Below are 18,054 nucleotides of genomic sequence, written 5' to 3' on the forward strand. Positions count from 1 at the left end.
ATACATGGCTATCTCTGGTGCCCAGAGATAGGGAGACCTCAAGTTAAAACTGAAGATCACCCTCAAAGAGTCCCTCCTTTAGTCTATCACTCCTAGTTATCAGTTATCTTAATAAACAGTATCTTTAACGATGTTATTTCCCTACTCAAACACTGCATTCTACGGCTTATTCTGTTAATAGGATAAATTCAGACAACTTGGCAAGAAGTCTTTCAATCTGGCAATACCTATCTTTCCAGCCTCATCTTTTGCAAATTTCTCCCATGGACCTTAATTTTAAACTCGACAGAATGTATAAAGACACGCAGGTAGGTGGGCAATAGCAAGCCATCTCTAATGGAAATATAGATGTTTCCAGGTGTTAGAAGCAGGAAAAGAAAGCAAAACCCAATCATCTTACCACATTTAAATGTGTTGGAGGGTAATGGTATTAATCTCTCTATGGAACTCTCACATACAGACATACTACACACAGATGAGAACAGGGAAAATGGGTGGGTAACTGGAGAGCAATGACACCTGGTATTCAGTCTACCTGGTATTCAGAAGAGAGATACGATGAACCAGGGGACCAAGAACAATCTATACAAGCCTTTCTGATTTGGGAAGCAGATGTTCAGAAGATATTTGACTGAATTATGAATGTTCAGGGAAGAAATGATTAATCAGATATCACTATAAAATATCCTAAGACTATCCAGTTGCCTTTGCTCCTGTTTAAAGGACATGTGTTTTCTCATCATGTGAAAGAGATCGTCCTCATGGGCTATTAATAAACTGGTATTCTAGTCTACCTAAGTTGTCTCTTTCCATGGGTCTGAATAATCCACAGTCAGTGTACAATGTCATCTTGTGAATATAAAATGCTGAGAACCATTTTTCAGGCAATGGTATATTGTCCAATGTAACAGTAACACAGGCCTGAGGAGCTCAAGGCTGCCAGCCAGTCTCTTCCAGTGCTGCTTTAGTTGCTGACAGATATGCCTCTGCAGTATGCTAAAACTCAATTCATATCTTGCTGCTGTCAGGAGGATTCCTTAACATCCTCTGTCCCCAACCTAGTTAGCTGTTATTGTACTCTCATCTAACCTATATTAGCTCTCATATGATGCTATAATATCTGACTGCTTCCCTACTAGCCTCTGTGCTCCCTGGAGACCGATGTCATCTTTATTATGTGCTTTGCTCATAGTAAGTGTAGATGAACCACGTGAATTCTTAATCCTGATTTGCAATACCTCAAACGCCAATGTTTAAAAAGTAAAAAAACTCCATATTAGTTTTAATTTATATTAATTTAAAAGAAAACAGCTGTCATAAAATACATCAGGGGGTAAAAAATTATGGTAAAGCAGATATATTTACCTGTCAAACATAGGAAATGCTATTAGGAAGGCTAATTAAAACCTATTCTATTTGCCCTGTGTCACTCAATACAATATGTCAGCTTCTTATCTGTGCAATGGCATAACTAGCATCAGTCTCACAGCATTTCTGTGAGGATGAACAGAGACATTATACTTAGAGACATCTCATTAAAAACTAGTTAAACAGACATCGCATTTACTATAAGTAAATCTACAGAACCACATAATAGCAAGAAACTGACTTGCCTTACCCTCTACTGGAAGCTTCCTCTCAGTACAGACCATGCATTTCTTCTCATTAAGTCTAGAAAAGCTGGTGAGCTCACTCCAGGATAAAACGGAAGGACTACAGGAGCAGAACTTAGTGTGACCTTGTCTACCTTGGAGTCCGAGTAAGTCCATTAGAAACATGGAACCTGTCTATACTTCCCCCGAGCTCTCCAAAATGATACTGGCTAGAGGGCTTCAAAGGGGAGCTCTGCATTAACAAACTTGAAAACTTTAGAAATGAAGACTAAGAAACAGGACCACGTTATCTTTGGAATGCTATTAGAAAATATGTAGCTATCTAAAATTCCCCTTACGTTCTTCCGGTTTCATTTCAGTTATTTTCTGTAGCCAGTTTTTCCATGTTTGGCAGTCACAAGGCTCATGGGCTTCACCAAGGCACTCCCTGAAGAGGAAAACATGGAAAAGGCAATTTAAAAACATCCTTCATCAACATCAAGGTAGAAGAGCAGGTACCGTTTTGAATGTAAAGTTGAGAACACTGAGGCACAGCGGCCACTGAGAGACGAGGCATTTCAGTAGAGGAATGCAAGCATGACTCCACAGCGCGGCAGCACTAGGCCGGAGTTTTCCTTCAGCAGTGCATTTATTCACACATTTTAAAAAGCTCTGAACAGATTAACTAATATTTACAATTTAGTCCTTCAGCCTCCCGGGCGGTGCTAGAGGTACAGAACCTTCCTGCCAACACAGGAGACGCAGGTCTGACCCCTGGGTGGGGAAGACGCCCTGGAGGAGGAGATGACAACCTGCTCCAGTATTCTTGCCTTCTGAAAGCTGGCGTGGGTTGTCGTTCCCTTCTCCAGGGATCAAACCTGCATCTCCTGTATCACAAAGAGTTGGACATGCCTGAAGTGACTTAGCACGCAGGCAGGCCTTAAGAGCGGTAAAGATATTTTTATCATTTAGGTTCTGTTCACTAACAGTTTAAATTTTTGCAATTCAAAGTGTGTTTCCCTGGGGAACAGCACTGCCATTACTTGGGAGCTTGTTTATGTGCAGAGGAGCAGATCCCATAAAACATACTGAATAGAATCTGCCTTTTCTCAAAATCTCCATATGACCCTTCTGCATTTTAAAGTTTGGGAAGTACTATTTTACATCACATTCTTGTCACTACTTTTACCTCTGAATCCCCAAGTAACAGCAAGGGCAATCTAATTTACTTTCAAGTCTTTGACAAATCCTAACTTTCTGTTCTATTGGAATTTGGCAAATTTTGATTTAAATAATAAAAACCATATCAATTTATTATTTGTAACTTAATTATATATTCTTTCTATAGGCAGGCATATAAAAGTCAAACACTAAAAATGACATAGAGCCATTACAAACTGTTTAATTTATATTCTACAGGACAAATTGTTACAGTTAATAACAAAATATCATTTTTTGGGAAAGAAAAAGGTGCCATCATCACCATTATCATCACCAGTGTCATTTTAAACAAAAATCTTATTTTACAATCTAGCTTTGTTAAGAAGATGTGCCAACTGACAGGTAGAGTCTTACAAACAGTTATGAGGTAACATTCCACTGTGTTAAGAATGTATCAATTCTACTTCATACCCATGGCTACTATTTTTGAAAAACAAGACAGAACAAGTGTATGGAAGAATGTGGAAAAACTGGAACCCCTGTGCATTGCTGGCAGGAATGTAAAATGATGTTATGGAAAACACTTTGGTATAGTTCCTCAAAGAGTTTCAACAGGATTGAAAGCAAGGACTCAAACTTTTATGCCAATGCTCATAACATTATTCACAATAGCCAAAAGATGGGAACTAGACTGTTCACTGACATATGACTGGATAAACAATGAATATATACACATTATATATATACACAGTGAAGTATTAGTCATAAAAAGGTATATCTATACACAATGAAATGTCAGTCATAAAAAGGAATGAGCTTGTGATACATGCTATAACATGGAAAGAATCTTGAAGACGTGTTAAGTGAAATAAACTAGATACAAAAGGACAAATATTGTATGACTCCACTAGAATCGGGACACTCGTAGAGACAAAAAGTAGAATGATGGTTACCAGCAGATGGGGTGGGGAGGCTGGATGGGGAGTTACTGCTTAACGGTCACAGAGATTTTGTTTGGGATGATAAAAATGTTCTAAAATGGATGGGGTGACAGTTTCACAACACTGAATGTACTTAATGCCATCGAACTGTATACCTAAAAAAAAAATCACTATGTACTCCCTGAAAGAATAATTTTCTTAAATTTCTGATTATTACCATATTTGGGGAATCTTTTCCAAAACTGGTTTTATATAGCTCCTTAGTAACTTAGCTATAATTTAACAGCCTTCAAAAAAAAATATTGGGTTGATTAAAAGTGGAGGTAGATGTATTCAGTATATATTTTAGCACATACTAAAATCAACTCTGCTTTCCAGAAATGTAAGGTATATCTGTTGTAACTGTTCATTTTAATTTGACACATATATTAGAGTAAGAAATACACCACAGATCTAAGAACAGTATCTTCATGTGTTGTCTGAAAACGGAATACAGAATCTATATTTCTCATGAATCATCAAAAAAAACCCAAATGAACATAAAAAACCAAAGTGCAGAAATTTTACATATCTGCAATATCTAAAACAAAGCAAACAAAGTCAGTAAAATAAATTATTTCCAATAAGTTTAGGATTTCCCTCCTCCCCCGGAAACTAAATAGCCTATTCAATATTTTTTTCCTAGTAGAATCAGTATCAGTATGACTGACTGTGCTGTTAGCACATTTTCTGACAGAAAAAAGAAAAATAATAATGGAGGAAGGAGTCCTTTGCTTTCAAATAGAGTCTGAAAAAAATGAATGACACGTCTTCAAAAGGCCATACTTGCTTACTAGTGGGTTTGGCTCACTGAGGCCATGCTGCATTAGAGAGCAGTATCAGTTTTTCTTTCCTAAAACCTCACAGGAGGGCACAGGTGCTTCCTCAATCACTAGCCTAATCAGTATGATCACATCTGAGTGTTACAGCCCATTGGCACAGTTTCTACCACTTTCCAATGCAATGCTAATGGGTATAAAATGCAACGGGTAGAAAAAGAAGCACATAAATAAAGGAGAAGCTAGAGCAAAAACCGCGACTGAGAAAGTGTTGCCATTGAATACCACTAAGTTTCTCTGAAAACTAAGGCATAAGAGAAAACAAGCCTGAACTTCTGCAAAGCACAGTAATGACAATGCTGTCAGATGTTAATAGGTCACTGATAATCTAGATTTCGACAGTGCAGGAAGAGAGAGTATTCTGATAGAAATAATGAAGATGCTGGAAAGTTCTGCAGATGCTGGAAAGCTAAACTCCTGAAGAAGGTGTTAACCAAGACACCAATGACCGGTGGCAAATACTTTGACAAATTGCCATCACACAGGCTACTGGGAGAAAGCATTGTAGGTTCAGTTACCAGGGGCACAGAACTTGTTGGTAAACAAGTTAGAACAGAAGGGCTGTCCTGTGGTGGGAAGGAAAATGCCCACTCCCACCCTCTCTCCTAACAATGAAGTATTCATTCTGTCTAGGCAGACATATCCCGCGGACAGCTCTCAGCTGATTCCGTCACCTTTAGTTCTTAAAAAGAAGAAATTATTATTGGCATTTCTGATGGCTTTTGCAATCATATTTAGCAAGTATTTTTGAACTTTTGGGAGAAAGAAAGAAGCAAACCCTGAATCACATGCTTTTATTTTATAAAGATCTCTCTTGCAAAGTTTCCTTTTGCATGAGACAGATTTTTTGTCTTTGAAACATGAGATAAGGGCAGCAGAATTCTATTTAGAACTTCTTTTTTTCTTAGATTTTCTGACTACAGGCAAAGCTCTGAATATAGTCAGTGAATATGAGTAGGAAGCTATGTAAAAACAAAAAATGCCAATTAATGGTTAGAGAAGTAAAGCAATAGAAAAATTCTAGAAAATACATATATCATACACCTACATATATCATTCTTGTAGCTTAACGAATTTCAAAACTGAAAAGTAACAAGGTTAAGCCTTGAATTGCTATGTTAGAAAATGATGGTACTATTCCTATCCTACCACCCTACCACCAGGAGGAGTAAATAAGTGTGATCTTAAATCCACACAACCACCCACAGAAGTCTTAAACTGGGATAAAATTCAAACTAGGGCCTGTGACTTTGGCATACAGTTTCCAATGGAGATTGAGAATATCCAGCCTAATATTTTGGGGTATGAGAAAGAGCAAGCTGACATATTTCTCTAAACATTACACTAGAAATGTACAGCTTATAGCATCATGTATGTGTATGCACGTTTTACCATCTAATCTATCTTGGTAGGTTTCTCTATTAGTTTCCATATTTTCCGTTAAGCCACACTTGCTACCAATAGCATACAAAGAGAGGTGGGGAAGAATGTAAGAACATAAAAGCTAATTCTGAGTAAAAACTAATAAAAACTAGACCACAGAAACCAGAGTTTAAGAAGACAATGCCAATCACAGGTTTTTTTTTCCTTTCAAAACTTCATTATCCTCAGATGTCAAGAAATGTTATCATCTTATCCTCTAAACATTTTACTAATCTGTGTTTTCTGTTTTCTAACATCTTATTAATCTATGGTTTCTACTTATGTAGGCTCTCCACCAACCCTCTGAATCAGGTTTCTGTAAACCAGGGAAGCTTCCATGAACCAGAGAGCTCAGAAAATGATTTTCTGAAGGACAGTACATAATTAATAATGCTCTAGGTGGAGTGCTTGAAGGTACTAGAACTTAAGTTTCTCAAGAAAATAACTTCAAATAAGTTCTTTTATTTCCTTATTTTAAATACTCTTACTTTAAATAAAGTAGACTCATATTAATCTAAGGATAATTTATCTACAATTAAGTTTATGTATATTCATTAACTCATTTCCCATTTCTGTTGCTGGATCCTTATCTCTTCTGCTGGGGTAATGAGGTGGAATTAAGGGTCAACCATTGAATAATAAAACATGTAAAATTAAAAATCTGTTACTGCTGTTTAGTCGCTAAGTAGTATCCGACTCTTTTGTGATCCCATGGACTGAAGCCTGCCAGGCTCCTCTGTCCATGGGACTTCCCACGCAAGAATACTGGGGAGGGTTGCCATTTCCTCCTCCAGGGGACTTCCCTAACCCAGGGATCAAAACCACATCTGATTTGGCAGGCGGGTTCTTTATTACCGAGCCACTTCAGTTTAGTTTAGTCACTCAGTCATGTCTGACTCTTTGAGATCCCCATGGACTGCAGCACGCCAGGCCTCCCTGTCCATCACCAACTCCAGAGTTTACTCAAACTCATGTCTGTTGAATTGGTGGTGCCATCTAACTATCTCATCCTCTTTCGTCCCCTTCTCCTCTTGCCTTCAGTCTTTCCCAGCATAAGGGTCTTTTCAAATGAGTCAGTTCTTCGCATCAGGTGGCCAAAACAATGGAGTTTCAGGTTTAGCATCAGTCCTTGTAAAGAATATTCAGGACTGATTTCCTTTAGGATGGAGAGGTTGGATCTCCTTGCAGTCCAAGGGACTCTCAAGAATCTTCTCCAACTCCACAGTTCAAAAGCATCCATTCTTCAGCACTCAGCTTTCTTAACAGTCCAACTCTCACATCCATACATGACTACTGGAAAAATCATAGCTTTGACTAGATGGACCTTTGCTGGCAAAGTAATGTGTCTGCTTTTTAATAAGCTGTGCCACAAGGGAAGCCCAAAAGTAAAAATTAGGCATGTGTTTTTTAAATGTTGTGAAAAACTACCTCATGTGGATACAGGCATGTGGATATACTCTAAATATTTATTAAGTATTTTGTTGCTATTTTACTTGCTGAATCTGATTTAGTTATGAAAGTAGTAAACATTGTTTTTCTTTTATTAATCACTATATTCAAGCAGTTAGCATAGAAGCCTAGCAAACTTTTTCTGTAAAGGATCAGATAGTAAATATTTTGAGTTTTGCAGGCTACATGGTCTCTGCTACAACTACCCAATACTGTCACAGTCTGAAAGCAGCCACAGACGATAGGTAAACAAACTTGACACGAGCGGATATGGCTGTGTTCTAATAATACTTTATTTTAAAAAACTGGTGCAGACACTACTTTGTTGAGCACCTGACCTAGAATTCAGTGCTATATATAGGTTGGCAGTTCAAGTAATAATTTTAGCTAATGGTAATGATGATGAGTGTAAGAAACAGATCTTTCATGATAGGGACATTTCCCTAACTATGCCTTTTTACCATCTAGTAGTGCTACAATTTGACTTTGGATTCTGATAGGTATACTAAATAAAGATTAGTGTTTTATATCCACCTCAAATATATCCTCGCATATGTGGTAAATCTGGAAATGAGCAAAAAGCATTACAAATACTATTTCTTCCTGTGATCATTAAACAAAAACAAAAGTTATTATAATTGAAACTACTCTGAATAAAGTATAATGCTGATGTTAGATAAACATAGAGTCAAGTGACTACACATTCTGACTATACTGATTATACTGATCCATTATTGATTTATCATTACTGATTTATCATCAGTTTATACTTACTAAGTACTTATCAGACACTAGAAATTATATAAAACACAAGATCCATGAAGTGGTTTCTAACTGGGACTGTGCAACAGAATCACATAAGAGTTTTTGTTTTGGAGCCCCACTCCAAAATCCACTAAATCAGAATTTCACTTGTTAGGGTCTAGAATGAAAATATGGAGAAGGTGTCTTATATTAAACTCTGGGCATCCCTGGTTAAGTATCACTGCTAGACACTTCTACTTTAAGAAAAAATATCAAACTCTAAATATTTTCTAATCTAAGGTCAATAATTTGGTATTCAAGTTCAAGTTCATAAGCTCTAGCATCAAATATAGATGGGGTCTAATCTCATTTCTGCCAGTTCCTAGCTATACAGTCCAGGGCAACCACTCTGCATCTAAATTTCCTTATCTGTAAAATGGTTATAATAACAGCATTCCATTCACAGCACTGTTGGGAGAATTCAATATTTGAAAATTTTGACAAGGTGGCTGGCACACATCAAGCACACAGGAAATGTAAACTATCACTACTGTAAACATTTTTTAATGAATAATAATGGTATCAAAAATACTACAACTTAAAGGCATGATTCGGAGTATAAAGTCTCTTTAAAAACCGTCAGAAAGGTGACTAGGCTATTCCAACTTGTCCTGTACTGACCAGCAGAAGAGGTGTCCTTTTCCACAGTCCACAGCAGGAGCTCTGAGCAAGGGGAAGCTGAGTGTATCAGACCCAGAGGTGTTTGATCCTTGTTTTGTCAGTCTGACTGCTCTTTCACAGCCTGGAGTAGGACACCATTTAATGGCAGGATTATTTTCAACAAAGGCCTGTTTAAACAGCAATAACAAAACATAAAAAAATATTTTAACTCTCAATTCTAACACAGTGTACCCTATGTCAATTTATTTCAAAGTAAAAACAGAATGAAATGAAAAAACAAAGAGTAGTCAGTCTCAAGAAATACTTAAAACAGTACTGGAATGTATAAAATAAGAAGGAAAAAATGTGACAATTACCTTAGTAATAATGTTTAAAATTTATGTATTCTTTAATCTAAGAACCAAGTCGATTGATGATAGAGTAAAAATGCAACTATTCATACATAAAATGTGTAATTTAAAAATGTTTCCTCACAATATGCCACTTTTCTGATGGAAAATAATTATAATAAATAGAATCTTATTTGAGTATTAGCTGTATTAGAATAATAAATTTCTATATGGTACTTTAATAATACATAAAAATCAATATTACAAACACAGAGTTATCATATGATCCAGTAATTCCACTTCTGCATATATACCCCCAAATAATTAAAAGCAGCGACTGGAATAGATATTTGTACACCCATATGCATAGGAGCATTATTGCTGCTGCTGCTGCCGCTAAGTCGTTTCAGTCATGTCTGACTCTGTGTGACCCCATAGATGGCAGCCTACCAGGTTCCACAGTCCCTGGGATTCTCCAGGTAAGAACACTGGAGTGGGTTGCCATTTCCTTCTCCAATGCATGAAAGTGAAAAGTGAAAGTGAAGTTGCTCAGTCACGTCCGACTCTTAGCGACCCCACAGACTGCAGCCCACCAGGCTCCTCTGTCCATGGGATTTTCCAGGCAAGAGTACTGGAGTGGGGTGCCATTGCCTTCTCCGAGGAGCATTACTAACAATCAAAAGGCACAAACAACTCAAATGTCCATGGATGAAACTGTGGATAAACAAAATGTGCTATATGCATTATTGGAATATTACTCAATCTTAAAAGAAATTCTGATACATGCTACAATGTGAATAAACCTTGAAGACATTAAGCTAAGTGTAATAAACCAGGCACATAAGGATAAATACTGTATGATTCCACTTACGTGAAATAATATTAAATGGATATAATACAGTTTATAAGGATAAACACTGTATGATTCTACTTATATGATTAGACCAGGCTTCCCTGGGTCAGGAAGATCCTCTGGAGTAGGAGATGGCAATCCACTCCAGTATGCTTGCCTGAGAAATCCCATGGACAGAGGAGCCTGGCAGGCTCCAGTCTATGGGGTTGCAAGAGTCAGACATGACTTAGCGACTAAATCACCACTGCCACCACTTACATAAGATGCCTAGAAACACACAGAGACAGAAAGTAGAACAGTGCTTACTGGTGGCTATGGGAAGGGGAAATGGGGCATTTGTGTTCATGGAAACAGAGTTTCAGTTTGGGATGACGACAGAAATTCGAACCATGAAGGGTAATCAGGGTTGCACAATAATGTAAAAGTACTTAATAACAACAAATTGGTCACTTAAATCTGTTTAAACTGGTAAGGTTTATGTGTATTTTGTCACAATAATGAAAAATATAAAAAAAAAACCCAATATTATACTTTCTATGTTAAAGAAACAGTAGGACTTCTTTCTTAAAAGTCAATATATTAGGGTTCAGACTATAAAAAAATCTGAACACGCCCGTTAAATCACACAAAAAAGATTTGCACATAGTAAATGACTCCTGAGTAAAAATAAAGAAGATAAGGGAAAAAGAAGATGAAATAAACATTATAATTTATTAATGAAACTATTACTTGAAATATAAAAAAAATCCATAAATTTCCAGGTTGATAATCTTTATTTCTAAATTTTTATACTGAGGAGTAAAAATACATCATTTAGAACATTTAAAATTGCTACTATTTAATATGAATGCTTTTTTGACCAATTAGTTACAAAAGTTCAACACACAAATCAACAAATAGTTCTGCATAATAGTTTTATTTTCTGGTAAACTACTATTGCCACTTTTCACTTTTACTTCTATCATGATTATAAAATAATACTTTAGCTTAAAACTTTAATTTAGGCCACTACTCCTTTATTCTGAGAGACAAAAGCCAGAGTCCATTATTTTAGTTTCAAAAATAAAACAAAAAAATTAAAAATTTTAATATAGGTTGAATAAAATTTAAATTGTGGCGATTACACAGATAATTGGCAACATACCTTAATATCAAACTGTAGGTATCGTTTGTCCATCTCCTTAGAAACTACACTTTCTATTATATCCACAGGCACAAGTTGGAAGCAATCATACGCAGGGCAGAAAATGTTGTGAGCTTCACCTTCTTGAATTTTCAGATTCAAAAACCTAGTAAAATTGTCAATTGATAGAAAAAAGGCAAGGATACAATTTATTTGCACATTCTAAGAATTTTTTCCTGATGCTGAATTTTCTGTTAGAGTATAATTAAAATACACCAGTAAACAAAGGGTACAGTATCAGCTGTAATACATTAACTCACATAATTCACAAACACTGAACATTTATCATCTGCCCAGTCATTCACTACATATGTATGACTATTTATATACATCTATGTTTTATACACTTTTTACATTTGTTTGCTTTGTCCTCTTTAAAAGCTTAAAAAATATATTTAAGAGTAAAAATTTAGAAATAAGTGATTTAGAAAAGTCATATTCTATTCTCAGTATTCTACGCCTTTAAAAAAAGACAGCAATGGTACAGATTTAAGCCACACAAAATTTAAGAGATTTTTGAGATGGCACTGGAATCTAGTGCAACTTTCAGAAGAAAAGGTTTTCTACTTATATTCAGATAAACATTAAAATGTGTTTCATGTCCTACTCTAGGCATACTAGTTGAGGTAGTAGGGAAAAGGCATCCTAGAAAGTGACAGGAATCTAACCCAAGGTCAATTAAGTGGTCAAGAGCAAGATTTGGAATTAGAAGTCCAGGTCTGCTACTAACAAGTTGTATGATCTTAAGTAATTAACATTTAAGCGTTCTGTGCTTCAATTTCACTATCTATAAAATGGAGATAACAATATGCACTTCCCAGAGTTGTTTTCAGATTATATGACACAATGTATATGAAATATCTACATCTAATATCTATTCTGGGCACAGAATAAAGAATTAAAAATTTTTTACTGAGGGTTTTCTTACTAATAATATTTCCCTTGGAAAAAGAAGAAACAAACTTTTGAAGTATGAATTTCCCTTGCCTGAGGGAAAAAATCACCAAGACTGATTTCAAAGATCTTACATTCTATGTTTTATTCTAGAAGTTGGTGGTTTCAGGTCTTACATTTCAGTCCTTTAATCCATTCTGAATATATTTTTATGCATGGTATATGAAAGCAGTCCAGTTTGATTTTTTTATACGTGACTGTCTCATTTGACCAGCACCATTTATTGAAAATATTAATACCGTCTCCTCTCCATTGTTTATTCTTTCCTCACTGGTCGCAGACTAATTGCCCATGTAAGTGTGAGCTCATTGCAGGGCGCTTTTACTCTGCTCCACAGAGCTCTGTGTTTTGTGCCAGGACCATACTGATTTGATAGCTGAAGCTCTGTTGCTGTTGTTCAGTTGCTCAGCGTGTCTGACTCTTAGCGACCCCATGGATTGCTGCACGCCAGGTTTCCCTGTCCTTCCCCATCTCCTAGAGCTTGCTCAAACGCATGTCCATCAAGTCGGTGCTGCCATCTGACCATCTTATCCTCGGTTGCCCCCTTTCATCCTGCCTTCTCTCTTTCCCAGTATCAGAGTCTTTTCCAATGAGTCAGCTCTTTCCACAGGTAGCCAAAGCACTGGAGTGTCAGCTTCAGCATCAGTCTTTTCAATGAATATTGAGGGTTGATTTTCTTTAGGATTGACTGGTTTGATCTCCCTGTAGTCCAAGGGACTCTCAGGAGTCTTCTCCAACATCGCAGTTTAAAAGTATCAATTCTTCGGTGTTCAGACTTCTTTATGGTCCAAGTCTACATCCATACATGACTGCTGAAAAACCATAGCTTTGACTATATGGATCTTTGTAGTAACGTTTAAAATCAGGGAGTGTGACAAATTTGCCTTCATCTTTCTCAAAATTGCTTTGGCTATTAAGGGTCTTTTGTATTTCCATACAAGTTTTAGAATTATATGTTCTAGTTATGTGAAAAATGTCCTCAACAATTTTTAATAGTGTAAAGGTGTGCTGAGACTAAAAATTTGAGAACTGTTAATTACAAAGTTGCTTTTTCAACAAAGCAGGAATCTTCCTTTTAGCTATGAACAGGTTCCCTGTGAAGTCAGATATAATTTATCTTAATACTTATATTCCCCTGTCACAGTGCACAATGTACACAGACATAGTTAATACATGATGATGTTTTTAAATTTTATGTATTCTAAATATATCAGCGCAGAACTGGAGTGGTGAGTGGCTGAGAGGAGATACCCCATGTTCAAGGTCAGTAATGGTGGCCGTGAGGAGATACCCCATGTCCAAGGTAAGGAGGAGCGGCTGCACTTTGCTGGAGCAGCTGTGAAGACATACCCCACGTCCAAGGTAAGAGAAACCCTAGTAAGACGGCAGGTGCTGAGAGAGGGCATCAGAGGGCAGAGAGACTGAAGCCACAATCACAGAAAACTAACAAATCTAATCACATGGACCACAGCCTTGTCTAACTCAATGAAACTAAGCCATGCGTGTATGGCCACCCAAGACGGACGGGTCACGGTGGAGAGTTCTGACAAAATGTGGTCCACTGGAGAAGGGAATGGGAAACCACTTCAGTATTCTTGCCTTGAGAATCCCATGAACAATATGAAAAGACAAAAAGATAGGACACTGAAAGAGGAACTCCCCAAGTCTGTGGTTGCCCAATATGCTACTGGAGATCAGTGGAGAAATAACTCCAGAAAGAATGAAGAGACACAGCCAAAGCAAAAACAACACCCAGTTGTGGATGTGACTGGTGATAGAAGCAAGGTCCGATGCTATAAACAGCAATATTGCCTAGGAACCTGGAATGTTAGGTCCATGAATTAAGGCAAATTGGAATTGGTCAAACAGGAGATGGGAAGACTGCATGTCGACATTTTAGGAATCAGCGAACTAAAATGGGCGGGAATGGGTGAATTTAACTCAGATGACCATTATATCAACTACTGTGGGCAGGAATCCCTTAGAAGAAATGGAGAAGCCACCACAGTCAACAAAAGAGTCTGAAATGTAGAACTTGGATACAATCCCCAAAACAACAGAATGATCTCGGTTCATTTCCAAGGCAAACCATTCAATATCATGGTAATCCAAGTCTATGCCCCAACCAGTAACGCTGAAGAAGCTGAAGTTGAACAGTTCTATGAAGACCTACAAGACCTTTTAGAACTAACACCCCAAAAAGATGTCCTTTTCATTATAGGGGACTGGAATGCAAAACTGGGAAGTCAAGAAACACCTGGAGTAACAGGCAAATTTGGCCTTGGAGTACAGAGTGAAGCAGGGCAAAGGCTAATAGAGTGTTGCCAAGAGAATGCACTGGTCATAGCAAACACCCTCTTCCAACAATACAAGAGAAGACTCTACACATGGACATCACCAGATGGTCGGCACCGAAATCAGTCTGATTATATTCTTTGCAGCCAAAGATGGAGAAGCTCTATACAGTCAGCAAAAACAAGACTGGGAGCTGACTATGGCGCAGATCATGAACTCCTTATTGCCAAATTCAGACTGAAATTCAAGAAAGTGGAGAAAACCATTAGGCCATTCAGGTATGACCTAAATTAAATCCCTTACGATTATACAGTGGAAGTGAGAAATAGATTTAAGGGACTAGGTCTGATAGACAGACTGCCTGATGAACTATGGACAGAGGTTCATGCAATTGTACAGGAGACAGGGATCAAGGTCATCCCCAAGAAAAAGAAATGCAAAAAAGCAAAATGTCTGTCTGAGGAGGCCTTACAAATAGCTGTGAAAACAAGAGAAGCGAAAGGAAAAGGAGAAAAGGAAAGATATTCCCATTTGAATGCAGAGTTCCAAAGAATAGCAAGGAGAGATAAGAAAGCCTTCCTCAGTGATCAATGCAAAGAAATAGAGGAAAACAATAGAATGGGAAGACTAGAGATTTCTTCAAGAAAATTAGAGATACCAAGGGAACATTACATGCAAAGATGGGCTCAATAAAGAACAGAAACAGTATGGACCTAACAGAAGCAGAAGATATTAAGAAGAGGTGACAAGAATACACAGAAGAACTGTACAAAATAGATCTTCACGACCCAGATAATCATGACAGTGTGATCACTCACCTAGAGCCAGACATCCTGGAATGTGAAGTCAAGTGGGCCTTAGGAAGCATTACTACGAACAAAGCTAGTGGAGATGATGGAATTCCAGTTGAGCTATTTCAAATCCTGAAAGATGATGCTGTGAAAGTACTGCACTCGATATGCCAGCAAATTTGGAAAACTCAGCAGTGGCCACAGGACTGGAAAAAGTCAACTTTCACTCCAATCCCAAAGAAAGGCAATGCCAAAGAATGCTCAAACTACTGCACAATTGTACTCATCTCACATGCTAGTTAAGTAATGCTCAAAATTCTCCAAGCCAGGCTTCAACAATATGTGAACCGTGAACTTCCAGATGTTCAAGCTGGTTTTAGAAAGGCAGAGGAACCAGAGATCAAATTGCCAACATCTGCTGGATCATTGAAAAAGCAAGACAGTTCCAGAAAAACATCTATTTCTGCTTTATTGACTATGCCAAAGCCTTTGACTATGTGGATCACAATAAACTGTGGAAAATTTTTCAAGAGATGGGAATACCAGACCACCTGCCTTGCCTCTTGAGAAACCTGTATGCAGGTCAGGAAGCAACAGTTAGAACTGGACATGGAACAACAGACTGGTTCCAAATAGGAAAAGGAGTACGTCAAGGCTGTATATTGTCATCCACTTATTTAACTTACATGCAGAGTCCATCATAAAGAAATGCTGGGCTGGATGAAGCACAAGCTGGAATCAAGACCGCCAGGAGAAATATCAATAACCTCAGGTATGCAGATGACACCACCCTTATGGCAGAAAGTGAAGAACTAAAGAACCCCTTGATGAAAGTTAAAGAGGAGAGTGAAAAAGTTGGCTTAAAACTCAGGATTCAGAAAACTAAGATTATGGCATCTGGTCCCATCACTTCAAGGCAAAATAGATGGGGAAACAGTGGAAACAATGGCTGACATTATTTTTTTGGGCTCCAAAATCACTGCAGATGGTGACTGCAGCCATGAAACTAAAAAACGCTTACTCTTTAGAAGGAAAGTCATGACCAACCTAGACAGCATATTAAAAAGCAGAGACATTACTTTGCCAACAAAGGTCCGTCTAGTCAAGGGTGTGGTTTTTCCAGTAGTCATGTATGAATGTGAGTTGGACTATAAAGAAATCTGAGCACCAAAGCAATGATGCTTTTCAACTGTGGTGTTGGAGAAGACTCTTGAGAGTCCCTTGGACTGCAAGGAGGTCCAACCAGTCCACCCAGTCCTGAGTGTTCATTGGAAGGACTGATGTTGAAGCTGAAAGTAGAATACTTTGGCAACCTAATGGGAAGAAATGACTTTGAAAAGACCCTGATGTTGGGAAAGATTGAAAGCAGGAGGAGAAGGGGACGACAGAGGATGAGATGGTTGGATGGCATCACCAATTCAATGGACGTGAGTTTGAGTAAACTCCAGGAGTTGGTGATGGACAGGGAGGCCTGGCGTGCCTCACAGTCCTTGGGGTCGCAAAGAGTTGGACACGACTGAGCAACTGAACTGAACTGAAATACATCAGAGCAGGTTTAACTATTTCTGGGGAATTAAAAGACAGAAACCAGAAGACCTTACTGAAGAACAGATAACTTCTCTGTGAGCCAGGTATCAATTTTCAGCAACATAAAATTTCTCACTAAATTGAAAAGTATAACATAGTGTTGATAAGTGTTAGTAAAAGAGGCAAATCTTGATCAAGCTTAACTTATATTTTTATCTTGTAGGTCAGCTTTACAGATTATATCCTAAGCTCCCACTCCACTGTTCATTACTGAGCTTAGTAAGATGCTAATAACTAACATTTACTGAGTGGTTACTATGTGCCAGGTGCTGTTCTAAGCATTTAACATGTATTTAGCTGTTTAACAATTAACTGGAAACAGTCCTATAAAGTAACACCACAGTTACCATTTTATAGATTACGAAATTGAGGCTCAGGGAGGTTACTGTTTACTTAAATCAACAACTAATAAGTAGCAGGAAGGATATTCTAGGTTTGACAGAAAAATACTAATTTTCCTTTCATTTAAGCCCGTGGCATATATGCTTTAAAGCATCTGCATGGACTGATGAGACAAGGGGGTAGAGAAGAGCAAGATAAATTTCAAACTATCTAAGGGCCTTTAAAAATTCTTCCTTGCTTCTTAGACTGGGGAGTTTCTTTTCTATGTCCGATGAAAGGACTGCAATTAATTTTAAAATTGTTTCATTCACATACGAATCACTCAATCTGGGACGTGTTTTACTGATACTGTAGATACCTGACTGGACAAGAACTACCTGGTATGAGTGAGGAGAACATTAGGTGGGCTGATAAGGGGCCATGGAAAACAATTAGTCTTTCAAATTTAAATCTTACCATTAATTTCTCATGGCTAGTCTGTCATGAGTATGAGAGATGGTTCCTGTGATAGGAGTTTGGTGAGGAAGATGAAAAAAATTCAAAAAAACTCAAGTAAATCTCTTAGGGGGGCTCAATTTTATAGAGAAATCAAGGTCAACAATATCAAACTTGGTAGAACCCAAATACTACTTCCTAATGCAATTCAGTTGACAGTTTTAAGCTAAATAAAGTACTAAACCTATGGAGGATTTTCTGTGCTTAGAACTAGGTCAAAGTTTGCTTGTGTTGTGAGCTCTGACCCTTGCCAATTAATTTATCTGTTATCAACTGCATTGATTTGATCCTATCTAATTAGACTTAGAGTTGAATCTAATCTATGTTTTAAAAAGAACAACCAGATAATTTTTTTTA

The 18,054-nt window shown here is 37.5% G+C and overlaps 1 protein-coding gene across 4 annotated transcripts in view; it reads right to left on the minus strand.

Moving 5' to 3' along the window:
• The window catches only part of ANKIB1 (ankyrin repeat and IBR domain containing 1), a 150,385-nt gene that overhangs the window by 26,405 nt on the left and 105,926 nt on the right, over window positions 1-18,054 (minus strand). For all 4 annotated transcript variants that reach the window (XM_020902183.2, XM_020902171.2, XM_070471782.1 and 1 more), the window contains 3 exons: window positions 11,195-11,339; window positions 8,869-9,035; window positions 1,952-2,040 (listed from right to left, as the gene is read on the minus strand). In XM_020902183.2, coding sequence (XP_020757842.1) covers window positions 1,952-2,040; window positions 8,869-9,035; window positions 11,195-11,339 — 401 coding nt within the window. The remainder of the gene's footprint in view (window positions 1-1,951; window positions 2,041-8,868; window positions 9,036-11,194; window positions 11,340-18,054) is intronic.

This window comes from Odocoileus virginianus, chromosome 1 (assembly GCF_023699985.2).
Source record: "Odocoileus virginianus isolate 20LAN1187 ecotype Illinois chromosome 1, Ovbor_1.2, whole genome shotgun sequence".
In the NCBI taxonomy this organism is placed as follows: domain Eukaryota; kingdom Metazoa; phylum Chordata; class Mammalia; order Artiodactyla; family Cervidae; genus Odocoileus; species Odocoileus virginianus.